This window comes from Camponotus vicinus, unplaced genomic scaffold (genome assembly GCF_025532165.1).
Source record: "Camponotus vicinus isolate PSW18456_S1 unplaced genomic scaffold, iyCamVici1.0 SCAF_2, whole genome shotgun sequence".
NCBI classification, from domain to species: Eukaryota; Metazoa; Arthropoda; class Insecta; order Hymenoptera; family Formicidae; genus Camponotus; species Camponotus vicinus.
In genome coordinates this window covers 24,506,456-24,525,236 of record NW_028141956.1, presented here as the reverse complement: position 1 = coordinate 24,525,236, position 18,781 = coordinate 24,506,456, and the positions used below count along the sequence as shown (strand labels likewise).

The window sequence follows — 18,781 nt, the reverse complement described above, 5'->3', positions numbered from 1 at the left end:
ATCAAATTTTATTTTTGAGTAAATAAAAATATAATTTTTCAAGAAAAATGAATTATATTTTATTAATTTATAAAAAAATATATGTAATTTATTTAAAAAGCTTATAATACATTTATTTATAATAATATATTTGTACGTAATAAAATGGAAGACATCATTTACTGCGTAACAAATTGCGGAAGTAAGCTTTACTTAACTACACTTGTAAAATTTGAAAATATTTTAAGTATAATATTTTGCTATATTATACAATTACACAGTCTTATTGCATTGTAGGCATCGCAGTCGATGATGCTATATCACTAGCATCTCCAGATCTCCATAATTGAGTTATTGTCTTCGTTTGCGTATGGAAATTTACACCCTGAAATATTGTAACAATGATAAAAAAATTAGCATATAGTTATCACTCGTTCAAAAAAATCTAGATTTATTATTATTATCTTCCTACAATATAATGCAAAGAAGGATAATCTAGTAGAATAATGCAAATTTTGTGCAAATAAGATATATCTTTTATCTGTATATCGTTTCAATACCAATACTATCATTATTATTTTTGATAAATTTTAATTAACTTGAACTTAATCGATTAGATTTCAAAAATTTAAAAATTATTGCAAAGAGTTATAAATATGACATATTTTGAGATAAATAGATTAACTTATCAGAATGAAGTCACGTGAAGTTATATCTACTCACGTCTTTCCCATAAAAATGATTATCACCGAGGAAGGAACCCTTGTTACCAGTGAAGCTAAACATCGGTAGGGGTACTGGTATGGGCACATTAACGCCAATTTGACCAGCTTCGATTCTATTCACGAATGCTCTGGCTGTCGCGCCATTTGTCGTGAAAACTGCCGTGCCATTGCCATAAGGATTTTTATTGATGATGTCGATGGCCTCGTTGGTAGTGTCGGCGAATATGCATGATAAAACGGGCCCGAATATTTCGTTTGTATAACACTTCATCATAGGCTGTAATACATCACAAACAATTCTTAATAATTTACAATATATTCAAAAATTAAATGTAATAATATTAAATTAAAATACATTATCTTATTTTGTACAAATGTTTCTGTCAAAAATATGAACAATACACTCAAATGTAAACAGTTATAAAAAATCATTTTAACTCTTTTCATTTTGAAGGACACGCTGTGAACTTTTCTTCTATAATAATAAAAGTTTGGAGCTTACTTTTTATTAATTTTCCATACAAATTCGCGCTTCGCGCGCAATCTTGATTAATCATTTTATTATAACGTAGACATTATTTTACCTTAACATCGGTTAACACGGTCGGCCCGACAAAGTTTCCATTTTCATAGCCGGGTACAGTAATGTTTCTTCCGTCGAGAGCCAATTTCGCGCCGTCTTTAACACCGGATTCCACCAGTTCGCAGATTTTCTGCTTCGCCTGCGGCGAAATAACAGGCCCGAGATCAGTGCCAGGTACATGACCGGCGTTTACCCTCAAACTCTTTGCCGCCTCTACTAATTCGGGTATCCATTCTTTAGATTTGCCTACGAAAATGGCCACCGAAAGTGCCATGCACCGTTGCCCGGCAGCCCCGAAAGCCGCACCGGAAATTTGCGACAGCGTCTTGTTCTTATTTGCATCCGGCAAGACGATGCAGTGATTCTTAGCACCCATGTTGCACTGTACCCTCTTGCCATGTGCACTGCTCTGCTTGTAGATGTATTTACCCTATATTTGAGAAACATATGTATATATTTATATCTCGATTATAATTAATTATAATTAATATTAATATTAATTATTGTAATTATAATTAATTATAATTACAAAGCTTTTTATTGTAAAATTTATTTTTTATAGTATACAATTTCTTTTTTATACTGCTTTTTATCGTAGAAAGTAAGCAGAAAATATACTTCGATAAAAATATGATGTCCAATAAAAATATATATATGAGCAAAAGGGAGAAGATCGATCTACGATGAAACACGGAAGACAATTTCGATATTATTTCCGGTCTCGCTTCCATCTTGGCTTACCGCTTGATCAGAACCGACGAAGGAAACAGCCTTGATATCAGGATGTTCGCAAATGAAGTCTACGGCTGCGTGCTGGCCGTGTATTATGTTTAAAATGCCAGCTGGTGCACCGGCTTTCGTAAAGAGATCAGCGAGGATCATGGACGCACCTGGTACCCGCTCCGATGGCTTCAGAATTGCAGCGTTTCCGCATGCGACCGATATTGGGAACGACCAAAGCGGTATCATGGCAGGAAAGTTGAAGGGACAAATAGATGCGGTAATGCCGAGAGGAACTTTGTAAGAGATGATATCCATGTCTGTAGCAATGTTGGCTGTGGATTCACCCATTTGGAGCGTCGGAATTGATGCGCAGGCATCGACGACCTCTGTCACCGCATAATTAAGTCGATCAATATTAATCATGAAGTAGAAATAGAAATGACATTAGCAACGTGATCTAACCATAATTTAAATTGTATTGTTGAAAAATAATTTTTGTGCTCCAAAAATTGAAAAATCAGTAAATAATATCATAATTTCATAAATATATTTTATAAATCATAAATATACATGAAATTATTAATTTTAAATTATTACATAAAAAATGGCAAATTTTTTAAATATTTTTTGCTTCTACATATCTTTTATAATACTTATTCAATATACTTTTTTATTATCTTTCACCAATTTGATTAATCGGTCGAAAGTCATTAAAGGCAACATGCTAGATATTAAATTATCTAATTAGATATTGTCTATATAATTTATATAAATATTTTCTAACATAATACTTACGAAGACCTCGAAGCACATCTCCTTCCGCATCAGCCATAGTCTTTCCATTTTCCTTCACAAGATTCTGCGCAATTTCTTTCTGTGAGCAAATGAATAAGATATAAAGTTGATATAAAATATTTGAGAGTTTGTAAGATATTTATTAAATATAGATAGGTGGTAGTGAAAGATTAGTAGTCTACGTCTGTATTTTGTCCGTTACTACTGTCATAGTAATAGAAAATTTTTTACTTCGCCGATGCAAAATTCATTAACAGATCCAAATTAAAAATGTATTTCCATTTTCTATTTTGTCTACGTGATATTATTTAATCAATATGTAGAATAGAATATAATTTCAATATAATATAACGATATAATATTTAGATTTTAATAAAGTGCATTAATAAACTAACCGAGTGTTCACGAATGAGAGCCTGATATTTTAGCATCAAATTTTGTCTCGTTAGCACGCTTGTGTGTCGCCACTTTTCATATGCTTTCCGTGCACTCTGCACCGCATTTTCCATTTCATCCTTCGTGCATTTTGGAGTGCGACATAGCAACTGGTTCGTCGCTGGGTCGTGGACATCCGTGAACTCTGTGCTCTTCGATTCTGCAAAAAAAAAAAAGAAAATTTGATTTGCAGATCGATGTAATTTAAATTGTATGATCAAAATCATTAAAAGTCAATTTTATGCATAAAAAAAATTTAAAAAATCTTGGAAAGACTAGATCGCGTTTATGACATAAACTAAGAAAATAATTTAGTAAAAAAAATATGATTTGATATTGAATAAAATGTGTCAACAATTACCTACGAATTGCCCATCAATATACATTTTAACCGTGGGAGCAGCATTACTGTAGGATCTGATGATAAACCGTGCCTGGAATATTTTAACACTTTTTTAACAATTTCGCGTGGAAAAAATACATGACGTTGTATATTTTTGTTTAAATAATTTTTTCGTGATAACAATATGCATTGAGTTATATACAATGATATATATTTTACTAAAAATTAATATCCAAATAAATGTTCAATATTATTTCAATAAAACAAAATTTAAATTAATTTTTAAAGATTTTTATTGAATTGAGATGCAATTGATAAAAAATTCTATTTAAAATCATACTCATTTATATATGGAATACTTTGTTTTATAAAAGCTAATAAAATAAATATTTGAAATAAATATTCTTTTTAACATATATACATAGAATGTGAATATTTGCCAACTCACAGAATATTTATTATTATATTTTAATAAAAAATGTTCTTTATTTCATTTATAGATGTAAGTATATTTACAAAATCCTTTTTACAATTTTATGCATAGATTACATGATCGTATGATTAACATGATCGTATGATTATAGTATTGATAATGCAAATGTATCAATAAATCAATAAAGCCATCCAAGATATTTGAATACTTTTAAGTAACAAACAAATTTGCATGATAGTGCCACTTAAATCAATAAACGAATAACGATCCACTATAGCCAGCAACTGTTTATCATCATTTATTTCATATTGCACGAAGTTCTATCGAGATTGGTAATATTATTCTCCCCTTACGAGCATTGCCCAAGGGTCAATTGATAAGATTCAAATTGTTACCTCGTAAATATTATTACCATATTCTAGGAGCGCGTTTAAAATAATAATAATTAAAGTATTCTTTACTTTTAAGAGATTAGTCTAATAATTTATTTTTATTGAATATAAAAAAAATAAATAATTTATATTTTACTTGTCAGAAAATTAATATTTAAATTAATTTCAAAACAAACAATAAGACATAAGAGTTTTAAAAAATAAAAAAAAGTATCAATCTTAAAATTGAATTTTTCAAAATATCATTCTCTATTATTCCAAAAATATTTCTAGAACAATATATGTGTATAAATAATTAATATATAGCAATATTTTATAAAATGTACAATTTATCCTCCTTTGTAAAAATATAATAAAATGTAACGATATAGCATAAACATATTTTCCTGAGTTATCAGATCAAGTATATATATATATATATGTTATGAGATCATAAATTTCTGATAAATGCGTTAGCCTATTTAGATAACATCGTAAGCTATGCGTTTAACTGCATTACACAAAAATTTTTTTATAAAATAGAATATGTTTTTCTGATGAAACATGTACGCCTATAAATTAATTAAAAGTTATTACAAAATTATACAATTAATTATTTTACATGTAAAAATTTAGTATTTTTATCGTAATTTTTGGTTTAAAAATTGCCTTTCAATAATATGAACATACATCAAATACATTATAACATATACACACAGATTACTAGTAATACATCAATTAATAAACTAGGCGTACAAACAGAGATTAATCGATTTTATTTTAGAGCCGCAAATATATTTTCGATAATATGAAATATGATACAAAAAAAATTACCACAATACATATATAATTTACTTTACATCTCTCATAAATTTCGTTGATTAATTATGCAGTTTGCATAAAATATAAAATGTAATTCTAATAATTAAGAAAAACATAGAATTATTAACATGATGAAGAAAGCAAACAATAGTAAAGACAAATACCAATCTAGAACTCCTCGAAACTTTTATGTCAATTTACCGAAAACACTCGATACTTTTACGAATACAAAATAAATTGTTTAAATTTAAAAATATTTACGGACACTAAAAAGAATTATAAGAAAATGAAACTCTTTGCGAATCGATTTTTGCGCTAACGTGGATACAGTTTTTTTTTTTGCAATTCATCGCTGATTTAATTTCTTGAATAAATACAAATGTAGTCTGTAATTGCAGTTGCAAGACACGTATTTTTGAAGAATTTGCGAAATGAGAGCCGACATATCGAGCGTGATAATGACATATTTTTCGTACCTCGCACTTGGTGATTCTCGCGAGGAGCACCATACTTTCGATTAATATGTTCAGCCGCTTGTATGGAACTGAATGAAACGTGTCGAAAAAATGACCTTGCATTCAATCTACGTAGCATACAATGTTTTTTGACAAGATAGTACATGAGTGTTTAGAATGAGTCTTGCGATCGATGTCTCTACAGCGATATGCAGCGAGGAGTCGAATTGGATGACTCGAATCGCATAAAGGAAGGAAAAGAGCCGAGAACTATCGACCAACGTCTTGACTCATATTATTTTATTTAATGAAGAAATTATTCCATAGCATATTAATTATTCTGCAAATACTAATTTTATTACTGTAGGTTTTAATTAGATATAATAAATATGAAATTAATTGTGCTATTTATATACTAGAGAGATTTTATTTATTCTTTTATGAACGCATTTCAATGTATCTAGAAATAATAGTTTGATATTTAATGTTTAAATGTACTCTTATCGAAGATCTTATTATTCTGAAGACGAGAACTTAAAGAATATATAAAAAAATATTAAAGTATAATTAAAAATAATTTAATAATTTTTTTTAAGAAGAAAATCTTTTCGTTATCGAAAGTTTACAAAATTAATTATACATAATATTATAGTTGCAAATATATATATATATATATATATATATTTATAACACAATTTTTTATATATAATATATTTTTCGCGCAATTTTAATTAATTCTGAAAGTAGCGTAGGCGTATATTTAATTTTTCATTGATAATATGAAGATCAGCTGTTGGCAACTTGTCAATGGCACAAAACAGATATCGTGAGGCTTTTCTTTGATGCTTCAGATGTCGCTACAATATTGTATTGGATAGCTATGGATATTCTGTTTATAATAATATAAGTAATTTAAATCTTTTTTTATAAACTTCAACTTATTCATCATTTTCAAGTGCAACTTATAAAAAAATATATATATTGGATTAGAAACACATGATCATTCTATTATAATATTTTGTATATATACGAACAAATAATATTATCACAAAGATTTCAATATAATTATTGATTTTAAATTATATGTCAATTAATAATATGTACATGTGAATCATTGCGAATCTTGTAATTATGGTAGTATTAAAATATTATAGTAATAGTTGACAGTTTTTAAGATGCAAATGAATCTTTCACATCATATATTACAATATTATGTATTGGATAAATAAATTATATCTAAGTAAGTATGCGATCTCAATAAATTAATATACAATAGAGAATAGCTTTAAAAATATAATGCAAAAAAGCTTCAAAAATAATGATATCTAGAAATTTTACAAGATTTAAATCACTCGCATAATGTTTCATCCTGCTAAAAGTAATTTTTCGTGAATTTTTTTCGATGCTTATATGTCAGTATATGATTGATTAAGCGAAAATAAAAATGTTGTAAGCAGTACTTTTTTATTTACGCTCAAGTTCCGTCATCAAGATTGCGTGTGAAGAAGGCAAAAGCTAATGATTGCCGGTCATGTATCACGTGATTACATGGAACCTGATTGGCGGACAGTCATTGGAATCAATGAAATTCTGTCCGTTATATTAAGTTCGACTATCTATAACGCATATAATCACACAAGATCAATTCTTAGATCCATCACCGTGTTGTAACAAATATATACATTGAAAACCCAACTCGAATAAATAAGTGTCATGTATATATGTATGTATGCATGGTTTTTATTAATAATAATTATAAAAAGATATAGAAATTTTATATCAGACAAAAATGTGCTATGAATGCACTAAGAATTTTAGCAGTATCAGCTTTCTAAGTCCCCTCTATAATTCTGTTCGCTCAAGTTTGCTTGTATTTTAGATTGCATTCAATTTTGTGTTTTTAATTTTTTGAGTTACATCTAAATTTTTTAATTCAATGTTTTATCAATAAGTTCAAAAATTACACAAGTCGCTATTTGATTAAAGATAAAATAAAACAATTTAAGAGCTAAATATAGAGAAAGAAAAGAAAATAAAAGGGATTCACATGTTAGTTATAAATTTACATAAATAAAATTTATAAAGACTATATTATAGATATTTTTTATAAATATAAATCAAAATATTAATTATTATTAGGATATTAACGACAAGGATTAGATCTAAACTAGTAGTTTTTGAACAGTAATAAACTTATAAAAAAATTATAAAAATAAGATATAAAATATCCGTTATTGTTTTTTTATTTAAATAAAATACTAAAGAGATAAAAAAATGTAGGAATTAAATGTAAAACTATTCATTTAATTCTGCTTCTGTGTATATGTATAATGTGTATTAAATGTACCTCTAATGAAATTTATAGTTTTTCTTAAGTAATCTAATGCCTTATTTTATACATGAATGGTCACTTGCAATGAATTACACATCAAGTTGCCAATAAATGCTAGACCGACATAATTTGTAGATGCGAGAGATAAACTTGCGTGTATAAATTTAAAACTACTGTGCTTCCTGTTTAGGCGATTTCGAATGTACGTTCCGTAACCGCAGCTGTCAGAGGAATAATAAAAAGTGAAAAGCGCGTAGACGAAATATGTTTCTCGTAAACGGGAGTCGGTCTGTCAAGTCGTGTGTGACATAACGGCAACGATAATCTCTTCAGCACTAACTGCCGCGAGCGAAATGACATACAGGTTCAAGCCACGAAGTTGTCTTCCATATGTCATTATTGCTTTTCTCTTTGCCCGGAATATCAAACTTGATAGAGTCCTCTAATCGAGTCATTTTGACAAATTGGAAATAATGAAAGCAGCAATTTGTCTAAAGCATTATTTCAACTCTCTTAAAGGGAGCAATGAATTGCAACCAAAGTTGTCTTGATTTTAATATTTTATCATAATTTTTATTTTCATGTATTGTGTATATTTGATGTTACTTTTACTTATTTATTTAAATTTTAATAATAATGTTAAATTTAACGTATTATTATTCCATTCTTTAGTCTATATCTATTTTATGATATCTATTTTTATCTTATTCTATTTTAGATATCATCAGACATTTTTATTTTAAATATTTAAGAAGTTCATTTACAAAAATTATAAACCTGGAAGCTATATAAAGCTGAAAAGTATGGATTAAGAAATAAAATATAATAAAATTAATATGTTCTCTTTTAAATTTCCAGAATCAATTTAACAGTACTTACAATACAATGGAGTGGATTTATTTATCAAATTAAAATATTTTGATTGTAATACCTTTAGTGAAAGGTTTAGTGATTATTTTTTCATAATAGAATAAACTGAACTGATCGCTTTCATCTAGTATTATGACAAGAATTTAATTTCAATCTGTTAATTAATTTTAGCACTATTCGAGTAAAAAAATAAAATGACGAATACAAAGCATAGCAAGCACTCTTTTAAAAAAGTATTTAGAAGTAGAACAACAAGATTTAACGAATATTTGTATTCACATTGACATGTACGATGATTGCTGTGCCACGTCTACTTCTACGTTTGCAACAAGAGTTTCCTGAGTTGAGTTGTGTAAAGATTATGTTATCGTCTTGGCAGGGGCATCGTAACGTATTTTGTAATGCGCTGTTCGACATTCTGAATATTAAGTTAGCTATACAGCGCAGACTATTTTACAAAATTAAGTAGCCTTCGACTTATTATCGGTACTATTACTTTGTAAAAATATCAATTTGAAAATAGTCACGTTTATTTGATATTAAAAATAAAAGTAAAAGTTAAAAGTTTATTTGATATTAAAAATAAAAGTAAAAGTTAAAAGTTAAAAATGTTTAAACTAAAAATAGAGAATAAGTATCTTCTAATATTCCGTATGTAATAATCATAATAATTAATTAATAATATCTTTCTTAATATAAATGTACATATAACGGAAAATATCAAAATGTAAAATGTTTACTTTTAATTTTGCTATACGAGAAAATTAAAATTTATGGATAAAAAGTGATTTCAACAATGTGTTGTTTTGCAATTTTTGTTTAAATACAAAGATTAAACAATTTAAAGTAGAATACGAGAGATGAATATAATCATCTATATTAAAGTAGAAGCAATATTCTTACACATTATGCTTTTAGCACAAAAAACATACATGTTAATTACAGAAAAATGTATATATTAATGCAAGAATTGTATTAATTAGTAAATGAGTAGGAATATAAATTGGTGCAACGCGAGGTTGCCGTTGTTGCCATCTAAACGACATTTCCTCTTTAGCTCTGTATACGCTGCTTTACATACGCCTACGTCCACTTGTACAACGGAGTCACGTGTCCGATTTGAGTGAAATCAAGTACCGGGATCGCGAAGTAAAGTTTCGAAATTAATATCTGTGTCTCGTAATATTTATCCTTCTATCAAATTGATAAATGTTATTTATGTACATTTTTTGTAGCATATATCTTATTTTCACTTTTTATCTGAAACGTACACGTGGGATCAATGATCAACGTCGGAATGTAAATTAGATTATTATGCTCTCAAACATATTCACGATAATGTAGCCAACACAGATTTACAATAACAGAATTACAAAGTGAAACTAAAATAATATTTTAAATAATTATAATTATTTTATATAATTTTATTATATTTATTATATTTATTATATTTTATCATATTTTGTTATATTTATTATAATTATTTTATATAATTTTATTATATAAAATTATTAAAAAAAGAAATAAAAAGTTGAATATTTTACCAGTAACAAAAGATCATATGAGTTTTTTTAATATAATATATAATCACACACATTTACACATATTTTTATTTATAACTAGTATTACTATTTCGACTGCTCTGTTAGAAGATAAATGAAGATTACATTTAAAATTTAATTAAAACATTGTCAATTGTAACTCAAACTTAATAAAAGTTTCGAGCTCAAGATAATTTTAGTTTCGGAACAATCCCATAAAGAGACAGACGTGAAAGTTGGTTATCTATATCCTGTCCTAGACAGTAGAAAGTTTTTTCTTCTCTTTTCTGAGCCAGTTTTAGGAGTCCCTACATACACGTATGGGTTTATGGGCGTAGAATATATTTAAACCTCATATTCTCACTTATACCATATCATATTGTCGTTCGTATTCGTATTCATGTACTTATAATTCATATTGGTATTCTTCGCAATGTGATTAGAAATCACGTACGCACACACATGTGTAGTCGATGACGTATGCCCATACTTATGTCGGCGATACGCTGTGTGTGATTCAATTGTCACCGGGAAAAAAATAACTCAGATAATGCTGATCATACAAGAGGAATGTCTCGGACAGAAATTGCAAGATATCGCTATGTGTTGTATTTGCACCGCGTTTCTTATTTCTGTGATTGCTTACTACATTTCAGATGCATTTCGGCGAAAACACAATAATTGCTTATATGTTTCAGTTGCATTTCTTTCGACGAAAACAAATGCTTTAACGAATGTGAGAAAGCTCCTTCTGTTTTCTATTTTCTTAACTAACAATCTTTATATTGTGAAAGAAAATACATAGCGCTGTCGATACGCGAATACTCGGGTATACAATATATAATGTAGACTTGTATTATAAAATAAAATATTTGAAAAATTGTATTATAAAATAAATAAAATATTGGAGTTTTTTACTCGTAAAATAGTGTAAAATAATGTAATATAATATATCACTTATATACATATAATACATCATTCTTTGTAGAAATTTAAAAATATTCCAAATGCCTTCATGAAGCCTTGGTTTTTTGAAATTAAAATTAAATTGTAATGATTATGATAATGATTATGATATATATAATCGACTCATTCTGTTTATAATCTGCATAAATCTGCATTATTGTACCATTTATTATTATTTTTCGGTTTTAGATATCTCTTAAAATTTTAGAACATAATTTTTTCCTGAATGATGCAGGAATTTAAAAATTCTTTCCATAACATAATATTTTCCACAATGGCGAAGGAATTTAATATGTGGGAATGAACCTTTTACAAGTCATGTATGTCTGTATTACAGCGGTTTTGATATTTAATCTACAAATATGAGAAATGGATGGATTGAGACCCGATAATCGCAAGTTAATTTTTCTTCATAGGAGGTTTATTAATCGATTATCCAAATCGCTTCGGTCTCTTCTGTGGACCATCTTCAGCAACTGTCAAAAAACATATGATAAGACATTTTCATCAACTGTCAAAAACCATATAATAAGGCAACGCATGGCAAAAGCGACAAAACGGCCCGATTATGAAACCATTGCGTTGCACGACACCTGGTAATTCGATAATAATGTACGTGGATAAAACGCGCAACACATGTGCCATAAGGCGACACCGGCCAGAGAGCAGTTTCGAAATTTTGGAGCGGGAAGCTGCACATGCACGTCTGGTTACGATGCGTCGCAGGTGCGTTTTCCGAATATATCGTTCGTGTCGTGGTATCGTTCGTCGTGTTGATCCGACCAATCGACATCGTCTTTCGCTGGTCTTTCTCGTTCGAGAAAGCATTCGGTGTCGCAATTCCTCGTTCAACTTTATTCCAGCCGGCCAAATGTACGCGCGAACTTCTCCCATAAATTGATGGGCAGATTGCAAAATTTCCAAGTCTGCTCAAATATTATATTAAACGGTGTGCGAGAGAGGCTTTTACGCGAAAGCGAGAATATAACGCAGAAATATATGCATGTAAATCGAAAAGTACACACACACACACTTGACTCGAATCGTTGACTTTAATATGCGACTCGGGGGAACAATCTGATGGTCTCATAAGCTAGTGACGTGGAAGAACAACAAGCTCGTCCGTGACGTATGAAACGTGTTCGCGACGTTTACACAATCTGTGGAAAATACTCGGGATTCTTGGCGATCATCCAACATACAATAAAAGTTAAAAGTCACTCTTTCTCTTGTGCGAGCGTGTTGCTGGCAGTGAGAAATTTGCAAGTTTAATTCGAAGTCTCTTCACGCCATCGTTGACCCGAGCCTTTGGTTGCCTCGGGTTGTTATGAGAGGAATTGTGAATTGGTGTATAAATAATTCTGCATAGATAATTCATAATTACATAATGGAAATTATTTTTAAAAAATCAAAATTGCATCAAATTATATGTCTCTTATGGTAGCGTAATCATTATTAGATGAATCATTTGATTTCATCAATATTTCCTTTGAATTTCTCTCGATTATTTGGTCTCTTCATGTTTCATCAAACTCTAACAAAATTATTTTATATACTTATTAAGTTTATATTTCCCTTATTTTATTATACAGAATTGTATTTCATCATTTTTATTTAATTATGTATTTTATCTTTTATCAGAATTGTATATTTATATTTATCTTAATTTATATTTATATTAAATCTATATTTCTTAAATTTTATTATACAGAATTGTACAGAATTTTATTATACAGAATTGTTTTTGTATTTGTACATGAGAACATTAAGATTTCATGGACTCATTTAATTGTTTTTAAATGGACCCTGTTTTCACTCTTGATTTTCAAATGATCGATGAGTGATCGATGAGACCATCTCATCGGCAGAGAAACGCTAAATTGGAATTTAATTATTTTTCCATGATCCTGAAACGCATGATAACCGGCTTCGTTTATCCTGCCGGTTTATAAGCCGTCTATTCGTACGGCTAAATATTTTTAGAATGCGGAACAGGGAAACTGGCCCCAAGGTCATCACGACTGACGGCGAACCTGGCATAAGGAACGCGACCTCCGTGACGCGCGACTGGCACCTTTTGGAGAACGATCAAGGAACGTCCCCGGCTGGTATCCTCGGCGAACGCCGTAACTGACTTTTATTATGTCCGCTACGTTCGCCTGTACATCGCGGCCTCGCCTTAATCCCCACCCGACGAGGCTGCGTCTTCCGGGGTTCAGTTGACCCCGCGTGCAAAGCCGATTTATAGCGGTTGCAATCAACGAGCTCGCCTAACGACTCGTGTGTGTACCGGCACTTTTACACTTTTGGATATTTTTTGTCTCGACTGAGACGTACGATGTCGGTTTGGAAGCCACACAGACGAATTCACGATCTTATCTCTGATATATCTTCTTCTCTTTTTTTTTTATCTCTTTCATTTAATTGCTTAAAAAAACATCGCCGTCTGCCTACTCGCAGCTTGTCGACTTCTGTTTAAATAACATTATTATTATTATATTACTGTCTAGATATATAGGCACTATACTAAAATATTGTCAGAAATTTCGAGTTTAGAGAAAAGTATCCGAAAGTTTTTTCGATATCGATATTTGCAAAAAATTTCAATTTTAATTACATATTTATCAAACGCATCCATTATACAGGGTGTCCCGAAACTAACGCTTGATATTTTAAAGACAGATTCTCTGGTCAATTTAAAAACGATTTTTCCTCAGCGAAAATGTCGAGGGAGACCATTATTTTGTGCATATTCCCAATTTTTGTCATCATGTATCTTTCTAACTAAGCCTTAAATTAAAATTCTATTAAAGTAAACTCTACCTAAAATTAACTAAAGAATGTGACTTTATTAATATTTTATTCCCATAAGCCTTAGTTTGCGAAAAACTTTATTTTCAATCGTTTGTAACTCGAAAACTATTAGTGCCGCGACATTTTCGCTGAGGAAAAATCGTTTTTAAATTGGCCAGAGAATCTGCCTTTAAAATATCAAGCGTTAGTTTCGGGACACCCTGTATTTAATGATTATTTTTATTATTATATTTATTCATTTAATTGATTATTAATATTATTATTAATATGACTATATTTAATATGATGATTATATTATATTAATATGATTATATTAATATGATTATATTAATATGATTATATTATAAGTTACTTAAAATATTATAGAAAGTGCAATAAAAATGCAGCTTGCATAAATTTACCATCATGCATTATTTTAGCACTTTGTAATAAATATCGATAACAAATGCTTGTTAGCTATAAATTGTGAAGTAACAATGAAAGCATAGATAGTCTTCCGGTACCAAGGGTTCCGTACAAAGCCGATTTACAATCGCTGCAATTATCGGGCGTTTCAAACTAATTGAAGCATGCAGATTGATATATCGTATTCATTGTGCAACTAATATAGCGCATTACTCGAAACGAAAAGATCGCTTTCTTGCATTAATGATGGCCGATCAATAATACGTATTTACGTGAACGCTTAACAAACGTATGTGGGACACGTAAATAGGCGGCATAATTGCACTTAGAGAATAAGGATCATTAACGTCGATACGTGTCAGGAAAATGGCGGTATTTACAATTATAATAGCGCCTGAAACCGCTATGTTTTGACGCACTCGAGCGAATCAAAGTCATGCCCGTCAATTTTATACACGGCGCGGTTAAGCGCCGTCAAAAATAAATTCAATGATCGGCCTTCTGTAAGAGATTAAACTACTTTGCACTCGCTGTATATGGAAGCGGAAGAGATTACGCTTCAATCGAGAACATACGAGGGCGAGGCTGAAGTTTCGCTCGCCGATCGATGCTGTGTAGTCGGCAGCCTCATTGTATTTTTAGCTTTCTACGAGTGCGTACGCGGATCTATTTTTCCAGCGATCGTTTGCCGCCCACGCGTGTTCCCCGCCTGAGAAATACTCGTGTCCGGCCTCACGCGTTTCGCTGCAGGAACGGTAAAAATCCGTTTTAGGAAACATTATTTTGCTGTATCCAGGTTTGTTACCGCCGCCGGCTGGATAACCCGAGAAGAATCATTTTACTGTTATCTATGATTTACGTTATTCGTCAAACTATAATTATCGTTTAATATATCGAGTGATGGTTGAAGAAAATTAATATTTTAAATATTTTTTTATATTTTATATTTTATATTTTTTTATATTTTATACTTTATTTTTATATTTTTTATATTTTAATATTTTTCAACAACAGGTATAATTTGCACGAGCAAATTCTTTTTACATCAAGAAGTCGAATAATATTTCCAAAATGGAAATCAAATTTTAATTTATCAGAATAAATTAAGAAAGTAAGAAACACAAAAATATTGGCTGATTTTTCGTTTCAATAGAAGGGAAAGATATACCTGTGAATGAAGTTGATGAAGGTAATGATTCTTTAATATAAAGAACAAAAGAGCAATATAAATATTTTCATATATTAAAAAACATATTTCACTCACAAATATATATTTTTTTCTATTGAAACAAAAAAACCAACTTTTTATTATAAATACTTATAAATCAACACAATCAGTAGTACTTATTACTAATATAAAAAATTGTTGCACATTTATGCTTTATGTTTGAGAGAATTAAGCACCAGCTGCATATGTCATTAACGAGATGTGAAAACATTAAGATCATTTGTAACGAGCGAGAACGAGTTAAACGTGAAGAGAGTTCCGAGCAAAAGCTAGTAACAAAGTTGCTTCAATTTCTGCAAACTAAGTGACTCATTCTTGATTCTTCATTTACACGCGATTCGCATTACACGCGGTAGGAAGTGTAATTATAGTCTTCCTGGGAGCCTACCAATTCGCACACGCTCCGGTACTATTCTCTCGAACGTTGTAATGTTTCTATTCCGATCAGGTAAGAAACGCCAACGCGCACCAGATCACCGCGAATACCGGGATGCTTCATTTTATTATCTCCAACGTAAATACGCACTGTAAATAAAATTTTATCTTGACAGATGCTTCGTGAGTGATATATTTTATCTGGCATTCAAGGAAATATTTTATTCCTTCCCCTCGTTCACCGAAAAATCTATTAAATTAATTATATGTATGTATAATATTTTCCATTAAAGTATGAATCAATTTTTTAGACCGATCTAAAAAATTAATTCACATTTTGCGAATGAAAGATACTCTTTAAAAATTTTATTTTATTTTATTACATATTTTATATAAATTATTATATTTAAATTGAATCCAAAAAATTGATTTGTACTTTAATGGAAAATATTCTTTAAAAATTTTAAAGTGATTATATAAATATTATACTATTTTATATATTCTTTATTCTAAAATCAGAAACGCCAGATCACCGCGAATCGTGGATTTGATCAGAACTTTAAATGCTCCAGTCGCCATAAACCCCAAAGATTTCTCAAGGATATAAGAATCATATGGATTATATATATATATATACAATTCTCGCAGCAATTCTCGAAGAGCAAGACGTTCGCCACCGCAAAGTGTTAACCGTTTTCGCAAGCTTGCGGCTAAACTCGAAGCGGGCGAACTCTTCTCCTTGTGCGAAATACGATCTCACGTGCTCCCGCATTTGCCTCGCGGACATCGCGCCATGAAATTCCCCATCGCACGTACATAGGTAATTCCGCACGCACGCACGTACACGACGGTGGTTGCTGCTGTTGTTTGCCCACGCGTGTTACGACTTTTTCAGACTATAGTGCACGATATCGTTCCTCTTGTCCTGCGGTGCACGCACCGAGAAGGAGAGGCACTTGGCGAACCTACACTTGGTGGCGAGCCCGATGTTTTGCCTTCGCGCAGAGCACGGTTTCCTTTTCAGACTATGAGGTATACACGTCTCGATACTCCTTGGTCACTAACCATCGACTATTACTTATTGTGCCTCTCGATTTACCGATCTTTTCAAACTTTCTCATTTATTATGCATATGTGATTTAAAATGTTTGCGTTTTTATTTATCCTAATGCTTCGAGGCTATCTATGAAAAAATGTTTTTGAGATCTCAGTAAATATTAGTTATAACAAATGGAGGTGTAAATAGAAAAAAAATAAAATTTGTTTTACAAAATATGATATTTCGTGAAAAAAACAAACATTTTTTAAAAATATTTAACGTCTTTAAATTTTAATTATTGTAAATTGATTTTTCATTACTATTGATTTTTTAGATGATAAATACAATTATGTAAATCACATTCCAATTGGTTATAGTTATGTAATTATTTTATTTTTAATTAAATAAATTTTCTAAAATCAAATCAAAATTAAATTTGAATAAATTGTCTTTATTATAGATACAAAAAAGCAGAGTTTGTATTTGTTAAAAATGTAGTATTTAGTCACTATTTTAATATAATAAAGAAACACACACACTAAACTTTTTATATTTTTAATTTATTTCTTTTAAAATAATTTTAATGGATTAATGAGAAATTTTTGTTATTAAAATGATACCAAACATGATAATTCGAATAATTTTCATTTAGATACATAATGATAATCTTTGTTATGCATCTAACTGAAAATTATCCGAATCATAGGATGTTTAATACAATTTGCTGCATTTGCTTGTCTTTAATTTATTAAAATTCGAAAAAAGCTAAATTAGAAATTAAACAAAGAAATATAAAAGAATTTTAAGTTTTTTTATATTCTCTGCTACATTTTCTTAATGTAAAAATATATAAATATATAAATATTATCAGGAGGTAATAAAAGTTTAAGCAATGTTTTTTAAAATATATATAATTAAATAAATTCAAAAAAATTATATCTTGGATACTAAAAATCTGTATCGCTTATCTGTATTATTATTTGTATTATTGAAAACCATATTAAATTAACTCATATTATTAAATAAACATATGTGTTTAATTTGTAAATGTGTTAAATTTGTAAACATAATTAATATTAATATTCTAAAATAAATAATTATTCCATATTCCCTTAAAAAAATTAATGTAAAACCATCTCTAAAATATTAAATATTAAATATAGAAACTTGATAAATTAAATACATATATACTCTAAAATATACTCCTGGACAAAATTAACGCATAATTTTTTTTTCACTTTTTCTTTAAAATTTAAATATCAGCTTAAAGAAAAAGTGAAAAAAAATTATGCATTAATTTCGTCCAGGAGTATATATATGGCCAGATATAAAAAAGACCGCTCCTTTTTATCGATGTAAAATTGCCAAAGGCCTTCATTCTTAAAATCAAGGGAATGACGAGGCAAAACCCAGTGGCGGAATTTCCCCGGTTTCATGGTTTTCCGAGTACGTTAGAATTCTAAAGTCGACACAACGAACGTGCGCAGAGTCGGTTGTCCAGAAGAAGTAGAGTGCCGCTACCACGATAATTGCTTAATTACCTCCTC

General features: G+C 29.7%; 1 protein-coding gene across 2 annotated transcripts; it reads right to left on the bottom strand.

Moving 5' to 3' along the window:
- Window positions 1-107: 107 nt before the first annotated feature.
- Window positions 108-5,821, bottom strand: LOC145966257 (putative methylmalonate-semialdehyde/malonate-semialdehyde dehydrogenase [acylating], mitochondrial). Of its 2 annotated transcripts, XM_083090225.1 has the most exons (8): window positions 5,686-5,821; window positions 3,602-3,674; window positions 3,201-3,400; window positions 2,806-2,884; window positions 2,029-2,396; window positions 1,289-1,717; window positions 703-981; window positions 108-364 (listed from the first exon to the last, which is right to left on the bottom strand). In XM_083090225.1, the coding sequence occupies exons 1-8, from the start codon at window positions 5,785-5,787 to the stop codon at window positions 263-265; spliced, it is 1,632 nt and encodes a 543-aa protein (XP_082946351.1). In that variant the 5' UTR covers window positions 5,788-5,821; the 3' UTR covers window positions 108-262. The 2 variants fall into 2 exon arrangements, with proteins under 2 accessions (XP_082946351.1, XP_082946352.1); XM_083090226.1 differs by lacking the exon at window positions 3,602-3,674 and having other exon boundaries at window positions 5,686-5,775.
- Between the last annotated feature and the right edge of the window lie 12,960 nt (window positions 5,822-18,781).

What these genes read in the sequence shown, in the direction of transcription:
- LOC145966257 (XM_083090225.1), bottom strand. Translation starts at nt 5,787, where the DNA reads ATGCAAGGTCATTTTTTCGACACGTTTCATTCAGTTCCATACAAGCGG. An exon ending in CGAGAATCACCAAGTGCGAG is followed by an intron (nt 3,675 to 5,685) that starts GTACGAAAAATA and finishes AAAATATTCCAG; the next exon opens with GCACGGTTTATCATCAGATC. An exon ending in AGATGTGCTTCGAGGTCTTC is followed by an intron (nt 2,397 to 2,805) that starts GTAAGTATTATG and finishes ATGCGGTGACAG; the next exon opens with AGGTCGTCGATGCCTGCGCA.